This window comes from Ictidomys tridecemlineatus, chromosome 2 (assembly GCF_052094955.1).
Source record: "Ictidomys tridecemlineatus isolate mIctTri1 chromosome 2, mIctTri1.hap1, whole genome shotgun sequence".
Classification (NCBI taxonomy): Eukaryota; Metazoa; Chordata; class Mammalia; order Rodentia; family Sciuridae; genus Ictidomys; species Ictidomys tridecemlineatus.
In genome coordinates this window covers 187,593,282-187,601,971 of record NC_135478.1, presented here as the reverse complement: position 1 = coordinate 187,601,971, position 8,690 = coordinate 187,593,282, and the positions used below count along the sequence as shown (strand labels likewise).

Genomic DNA, 8,690 nt, shown 5'->3' with positions numbered 1-8,690 from the left:
TGGAAGGATCTCAGGAAACTGAGGTCCTTAAGAGGTGAAATGCCTCATACAAAAACGACAAACAGCAGAGCAAGGACTAGAACCCTGTCTGGTGCTTACCTATTACACATTTGCTGAATCAATCCTTTCACGGAAGTGCAGTAGCCTTTTATTTTATTTTTAAAAATTTCATCCTGAAAAAAAGGTAGCCCTCATGGTGTGGTAGAAACATGGTCATCTTACACACCTTATTTGGATTTAGTTTCTTAAAGAAGTTAACAATGCCTCCATTTTGGAGTACTTTTAGAGTCGAACATAGAATACACATGCTTTTCATTGCTGGGTTTTCCAGAGATGTACATCATTTAATTAAACATGCACAAGATGTCCTAGGCCATTTAACTTCTTTTTTTCTGTTTAATATTCGACCCGTGGTGGAAAAAAACAGGGATTCCACTTCCCTGCACGTATATTTTATATAAGAACTCAACACCTCTCTTCATTCGTAACGAAAACACCTCATTCCGTTTCTTCCTGCCTGCCTTTTCTTTCCATTTTTTTCCGCCGGTAGCTTCTACCAGCCTTTTTCCACCAACTCCCTCCTACCCCATTTTCAAGAAGGCTCTTCCTTTCTTTCGTTTGTCGGTGGCTTTCGTGCTTTTCGGCTTCCGGATCACGGCCCGGAAAAGTAGCGGAAACACACTGCGCATGCGCACTAGCTCATCACTGATTTGCTTCCTGTTTGGTGGCCGGTTCCTTTCAATTTCCGACGCGGCGGCTGCTGTTGTGAGGCAAGTCTCGCGATATTTGTTGCCGCCGGTGGGCGCGAGCCGCGGCTTGGTTCTGGCGGGCCCTTTTAGCTCTGTTTGTCGCCTGCGCCGCATCATTGCCTGGAACCACTGGGCCTAGTAGCATGACGTCTGCCTTGGAGAACTACATCAACCGTATCCTCTAGCCCGCTGCAGTAACCTCCGGGGCCACGGCGGCGTTCCCGTGGGGATTGGAGCGGGACCCTTGCGAGGGAGGCAGGGGGTAGGGATCCGCGGTCTGGGTGAGGGTTAGGGGCTGAGTATTCCGACCCGCCAATCCCTGGTTGGGGGCTTGGCCAGCCGAGCCTTTGGACCCTAGGCATTTTTAATTTTAGTGTAATCATTCAGAATTTTTGTGTATATAAAATCCCCATAATGATTCATTCTTACTCTTTTATGTTCAAGTTTGGAAATAAGATGAACAGTTGTCCTAGTGATGTTTGTAACGTTTTGTAAGTCTACGTATTTTTTTTATTCACAGGCTTTGCTCTTTGTTTGAAGACAGCAAAGTTGTCCCACAAATTGAATTTCTGCTCCATTCTACTTGAAGTCTCAACTTATTGGTAGAATAAAAACATGCTTGCTATTCTAAAAGGTTAAATAACTTAAAAAAAAAAGACAAATAACTTTAAAAAAAAAACTTGTGAAGTTTTTTCTTTTTTTTTAAGTAGTCTTGCAAATGTTACTGTTTTAAATTCTAGGACAAAAACATAACAAGTGCTCATGTACAAATTGGGGACATGTTAAATACTGAAAGTTTTTATTGATGGATGTATGGTTAATATCCTGTGAAGTTAATTACAGCTTCTTTTCTTTTGAATTCCACAAGTCAAATCCTAGAAGACAAGTGTCTTAATGTATCTGAAACCATACAACATTTTGAAAATGAATTAGTAGTCCTAAGGGGGAAATATATTTCTCAGAATCATTGATTGTCAACATTTCTAGTTAAAAAAAAAAATGCCAAATTTAATTCCACCTGCAACAGTATATGCTGATCATATAAAAAGGTGTTTTGTTTTCTTTCTCTTTTGAGGGAAGGTGAAGAGGAGCTTTCTGATTAATTATCAAGGGAAGAACTTATTGAACATAGTGAATGTGTTAAATAGGTGGCTTTAGATTCTTCATCTTTTTTTCTAGTAATTCAAATGATTCCTGTACCTAATCTAAGTTTTCATTCTGTAAGAAATGTTTTCCTTGATTCAGTTATCAGGAACTGTTGCTGTTATTACTTCTGATGGGAGAATGATTGTGGTAAGTGCTTGACATTTCATTCTCTGCTTTTTGTGGTCATATTGGAAACCTGATCTCTGGTGCTTAAGCACCATAGTGTACTTGTGTTGCAATTTAATTTTGATTCAGCTCTTTATCTCTTTGCTGCTGATCCATATTTTCTTTACAAATAAACATTCAGTGTATAGCACAGGGCATCTAGTAAATAGAATAATAGGTTGTGCCCTTAGAGGACTTCTAATCTGCAGATCTGTATCTTATATTTATTTATTTTCCTCTTCCATTTTTTATTTCCTTCCCCATTCAGTGCTCTAGTATTCACAGGCAATCATTATATATATATATATTTTTTTTTTTGAATTTTGTGGATCGTTCTTGGAAACTTATGATTTAGATAGTATATGCATGTAGAGTCATACATATATATTCCTTAATAATGTGGATCCATTAGGTGATTTCATTGTACATCATAAGAGTGCTTACACAAAGACAGCTATGACATCACTAGGTGATATAATCTTATGGTCCCATTGTAGTTATTTTTAGCCCATTCTGAACTGAAATATTGTTATGCAGTGCATGACTATAATTCCTTGTTTACTCATTCTACAGTCTTTTATTTCTTTCTTTATAATCCTTATAATTCTCAGTAGATCCTTAGTGACTGCTGTTAGTCAAAATGCTGGACTATTAAATGCATAGCATGTGCCAGGCATTTTGTTATTATATAGTCTGCACTACCACCTTATGAAGAATTATCCCTGTATTCTAAGTTAGGAGCCAAGCTCAGAGAGTGAGTCCTTATAGCCTAGAGAAACAGCATTATAAGTGACAGAACCAAATGAGGATTTAAGTTGGGCTTGTTTCCAAAACCTAGGTTAATTGCCTTTCTTTCTCTTTAATTAAGGAAGCAGCCATGAATTTTTTAGGTACCTCACATTCTATTTTGCCAAATATGGACAGTTGAAATATTTTAATGTCAATAGTGATGTAACTGTCTTTGTATAAGGACAGTCTTAATGATTTTTACCTAATAATGAAATCACCTAATGATGTGCCACTATTGATAGGCTTTAAGAAGCCTATTGCTATGAATGGATACTTGCAAATAATTTTTTTTATTTTGAGAAAACCTCATTTAAATTTTTTATTCTTGTTAGCAGTGTAGATAGTAAATTGAAAAGTTAATTTTATAGAATAAGGAAAGCTATATAAAAAGAGAATTTTTAATCCTAAACTTAAATAGTTCTGTATTTCTTTGACATATAGTTACTTGATACAGTATTTCTGTGTAAAATAAAGCTGGGAAGTTATGTATAGGTGTTATAGCAACAACCATTTGCTAACTAGTATAGCAATTACTCCAAATTTTGTTTCTCTTACAAATTCTAGATTCTGAGTTTTTCCTTACTACCTTCTGATTTTATGTATTTTGATTTTCAAATCATGATACATTTAACAGTGATCTTGAGAGGTTAACCATTCAAAATCAACATAAGTTGATGATTCTTCAGAAACTTGAATAGCATCTGAGTCACTGTGTTTGGCTAGGACCATGTCTTCCTTATTTAAAACCATAAATTTTTTCCTGATTATTTCTTTCAAGTTCTGGTTTAATTATCAGAATTATATTTGTATCTACTTTATTGTATTATTGAGAGAATTAAATAATACATGTGAGACACACAGAATACTGGCAGCTAGAAAGAACTCATAAAGTATTGTAACTACCATTTGAAGTTTGTATGTATTTATGGGATAAATTTCAGTCTTAGAAAAATGATAGATTATATTCATTTATTTATAATAATAAGTAGTGTTTCAGTGGTATGACTCTGGAGCTAGCCTTTTATGGTTTTGTACCTGGGTCTGCTACTTACTCTCCAGGAGACCTTGAAAGATTCTTCTGTGGGCCTCAGTTTTTCTTTTTTGAAATGGGCATAATTATGGTTTTACCTCAAAGGGTAGAAATTAGTTGAGATAATGTGTGCAGCATATGTAGTACAGTACCTTACACTAGTGTGTAGCTTGTAATGATACTGTTAATTTGCTATAGTTGATATGCATGTTTATACCTCTTATTTATACGTGATCTTTTCTTAAATCTCCCTTGTTTTAATTTCGTTTTTAGAATATTAACTATTGGATTATGTGATCTTTATGTTACTTATTAGGAAGTACTCTGGTAATACTATCTTTTGTAACTCTCAACTCTGCACACTAGTCAAATATGTGGTGAACCTTTTTTTCCTTATCATAAAGGTGAGTTCTGTGCCCTGGAATACTGTTGGTTACAAAGAAAATAATGAACTTATATTTAAGATAGGCAACTTACAGATAACTACAGTAGTTTTAAGGTTGAATTTGCACATTCAGTAAACTGGAATATTTCTCTTGTATGTTTTCTTTTTAGGGAACACTGAAAGGTTTTGACCAAACCATTAATTTGATTTTGGATGAAAGCCATGAACGAGTATTTAGCTCTTCACAGGGAGTAGAGCAAGTAGTACTAGGACTATACATTGTAAGAGGTGACAATGTGTAAGTAAAATATGTTTTCCTTTTTTTTCTTTTGGCAGTAGTAATGATTGCTAGACAAGCTCTATACCACTTGGCTGCATCCCTACCCCTTTGTAAAATATATCCTTTCAAGTTAGGTTAGAATTATAATATAGGTATGCTTCCTTGCTTTATGGAATAGAGATTTTTCCCCAAATATCATACCGTATCATTCATACGTAGATCATAAAATGTTGCATCATTTTATAAATGTGGCTTTTCTTATATTTGTTTAAAATAAGGCAAAAATTTATGCATTTTATGTTGATTTTTTTCAGGAGCTAACCTAAATGATATTTTTACAAATTAAACCTTGACCTACTTAGATTTGTCCAAATTTCTAATAGTTAAATGACCTGAATAGGGTCGAGAAAGGGTGCTTCCTTATACCAAATACTTCAGTAGAAGCTTTCTAAAGCATTCTTCCAAATACTCTGAATTTTAGAACAACATAAATACACTCCTAGGGTTTAAAAATGTCTTTGAAATCTCCTTTTTGAACAATTTTAAATAATTCATGCTTATTTATAGTTCATTAATTTTTAAAGTATAATTGACACACTGACGACATCCCATGTTTATGTGGTCTCAGTTAACTTGGGACACATTGATAATCCAGATTAAGATTATTTTAGAAGTAGCAGTTTAAGGAAAATCCAGAACTATGTAGAACAGTGCTGACCAGAATGATTTTTTTCAGATGATTGGAAATTTGCATATTGGTGTTTTCTGAAATGTTAGCTATTAGCTATATGGGGCTCTTAAACATTTGAAAAGCGCTGACCTAACTGAAGAATTAAATTTTAAATATTATTAAATTGTCATTTTTAATAGTCACATGTGGCTAGTATTAATACAGTTATAGAGGCTAGAAAAAATGTTAAATAAAATTTTCTAGCAAGTTTTTTAATATTTTTGGAAAATTCATTGAAGAGTCATTCAAACATCAATCATGAAAACTGTTTTTTGCCCTGATTTTTAAGAAAGTCATCATAAGGTAATTTTTCACTTCTTTATACATCAAAGTATGATTGGAAGGCAGTATGCAATTTTAGGTTATTTGGGGGATATGTAAAATATAGAAGATGAAGGAATACTTTATTTTTTTAAATCTTAATATCACCTTTAGATAGGTAACTTGATCTTTAAACAAATTGGGGATTTATAAAATATTCTGTATAGAGATGACTTTTAGGTGAAATTACAAATAAGTTGTAAAGAAAGAGAAGCAAACCAGATTGGACCCAGATCCCCTTACTACAACAACAATGATTGTTTATTTTGGGGTATGTGTAATAATTGTTCTGAATAAAGTTTCTCTTACTGTAATAAAAAAATTTAAATCTTTGGCCTAGACCTATTGGTGGGCTAGAGCCAGTTTGGTCTGATTCATAAAACAGATTGTTATATTTTCAAGAATTTTGCAAACTAATTGATTGATGTCTGTAGTAGCTTGAAATTGGCCATGGTGGGAGTATTTGCATGAAGAATATTGGTAAATGCTATAAATCAGCCTCTCACTTTTTCTCCAAACAGCTGATTTTTTAACATTTATCAGTATTCTTTTAATATTGCTTCCTGTAATAATATTACCTTCATTTTGACACTTAAATGTGCAGTTCACTAACTCATGAAAATATTGTTTACTTTCTATCTTAAGTAGTTCAGTTTTATATGTGTTGGAAGAATGATGCCAAGTGCTTTGATTTGATTAATAAATTTCAGAAATACACATGAATATATTTAAGAAATGTGTTTATTTCAACTCTGATTTTTTTTTTCCCCTCCATAAATAATTATAGTGCTGTCATTGGAGAAATTGATGAAGAGACAGATTCTGCGCTTGACTTGGGGAACATACGAGCAGAACCTCTAAATTCTGTAGCACACTGAGGAAAAACTACGTATATTGGACATCTAAATCTTGTACAGAAACCAGTTATTCTGAGGAAGATATTTGGAATTTTTAGAAACATGTAATTGTGAATTTTGACTTCATATTGATTCAGTGTAATATGTAAATTAAAATATTTCTACATTTTTATTGAAAAAATATTTTGCCTAAATTATAAGTGTGGTGGCTTGGTTTTATTTTTCTCTTAAATGATGTGGAAATCTATTGATTCTGAAAACGTAGAAAAAAATCAGTACTCTGATATTTTAATATTTATGAAAAACTAATTGAAAAGAGAAATGTTGCATTATATAAATTGTGCACACAAATAACCTCAGTAGTGCAAGCTATATGTGTTTTTTTTCATAATTTTTTTTTTTTTTTTTTTTTTAAGAAAGTCACTAGACAGTATATCTTGTCTTCTACAGGTATTCAAGCCATTGGCATTTATCCCACTGAACTAGTGGTGGTTTACCAGTACTTTAAAAAGTTGCTCCCTAGCGCTCAGAGATGTGGTTAAAATGTCTTTAATCTAGCAAAGAAAAAGTACTAATAAAATTTTAATAAATTGGGCCAAAAATTAGAACTGAATATTAAAGATGACCAGGAAAGATAGGACTGATTAAAAAGATTGTTGGTAAAATCCTTTGATGGCCCACCCAATGCATTAGATCTGAAAGTAATATGAATATATTAATAATGAATTTTATAAACTGTTTTATTTGAAAATATAAATTTCATTGTAGCTTTTAATTTTTAAGAATTTTAAGATTTCTAATATTGAAAATTTTACTGTTAAATGTGGGTATGTAAACCTTTAGTCTAATTTGGAGCAATGCTTGCTATTGCCAACAACTTTCCTACTTCTCTAAACCTGATCTCAAATAAACTTGTTTTTTGAAGAATATGAAGAAACAATGTAAGTAGTGTTTAGATAATCCAGGCTAGCCAACAAAAATTCTTATTAATTCATGTGTAGACCAAAGTGTTTCTTTGTGATGGGAATTATAAATTTACATTTTTAGTTTGTTTTTTCTCCCCAATGTGGAAGTGCTTAAAATAGGGGTTGGCAAACATTTTCTGTAAAAATCTATATAGTAAATATTTTAGACTTTGAAGGCCATTTGGTCTCTGTCACAGTTACTTATCTGTGCTATTGTAACACAAAAGCAGCCATAGATAATGAGTAGTCCTGGCTGTGTTCCAATAAAACTTCCTGTACAAAAACAGGCACCAGGCTGGATATTGCTTGAAGGCCACAGTTTGGCTTAAACTACAAGAAGAGTAAGAAGAAATAGTGGCCAATTTGTATAAATTCTGTAAAGGGCTTTTGGAATGAATCCGTTCAAAGAATTTAGAGGTGAGTTTCAGTCATTTTTTAAAATACTTAAAACTTAAGACATGATAGTTTGAGATATACAGGAACAAACCTTATAAGAAAAAAAGTTGGGATGGTTTTTTCTTTTTGGTCAGCAATCACCATCACCCTAGAATAACTTAGTTGATGTTCAGGAGGGTAAGACATCTGGGAAGATAAGAGATTAACTAGTATTGGCTATTCCTAAATATTTGGCCTTTGTAGTGGTATAAAGTTGTTAAACTTTGGATCTGATATGTCTCCCAAAGTTCCTGAATTGAAGACTTGGTCCTGGTTTCCATGCAACAGTGTTCTTAGGTTTGGGAAAGTGACTGGATCATGAGGGTTCAAACCTCATCAGTGCATGAATGCATTGATGGATTCATAATATGATGGCATTATTGAGAGGTAGTGGAGCTTCAGAGGAGGAAAGTCACTGGGGGAATTCTCAAGAATTTTATCCTTGTCCACTTGCACGCTATTTCCCAGCTGCTGTGAGGTTATCAAGTCTGCTCTACCACCTGCTCCCTGCCTTGCTTTGTCTTACCATAGTTCCAGAAACAACGCATCCAGCTGAACCTGGGCTGAATTCTCTCAAACCATGACCCAAAATAAATCTTTTTACCTTTTATAAGCATTTTTCTTGGGTATTTTGTCACACAATGATAATCTCACATAGATTTTATAATCTATTTAGTAATAAAATGAAAGTGATGCAAAGTGGGCAAAGCAAATAAGTTTAGTTAGGGACTATGAAATAGATATTCTGTTTCAGTGGAACTAATTCCAATAATTAAAACTACAGAACATTCATTTTGTAAGAAAAAAAATTCATTCTGTTAGTACAAATGAAATCCAG

At 33.3% G+C, this 8,690-nt stretch overlaps 1 protein-coding gene across 1 annotated transcript; it reads left to right on the top strand.

Annotated features, from left to right (window-relative positions):
- Window positions 1–750: 750 nt before the first annotated feature.
- Lsm8 (LSM8 homolog, U6 small nuclear RNA associated) lies at window positions 751–8,465 on the top strand. Its single transcript, XM_005332270.5, has 4 exons — window positions 751–923; window positions 2,002–2,042; window positions 4,435–4,562; window positions 6,383–8,465. The coding sequence occupies exons 1-4, from the start codon at window positions 893–895 to the stop codon at window positions 6,471–6,473; spliced, it is 291 nt and encodes a 96-aa protein (XP_005332327.1). The 5' UTR covers window positions 751–892; the 3' UTR covers window positions 6,474–8,465.
- The last annotated feature ends 225 nt before the right edge of the window (window positions 8,466–8,690 follow it).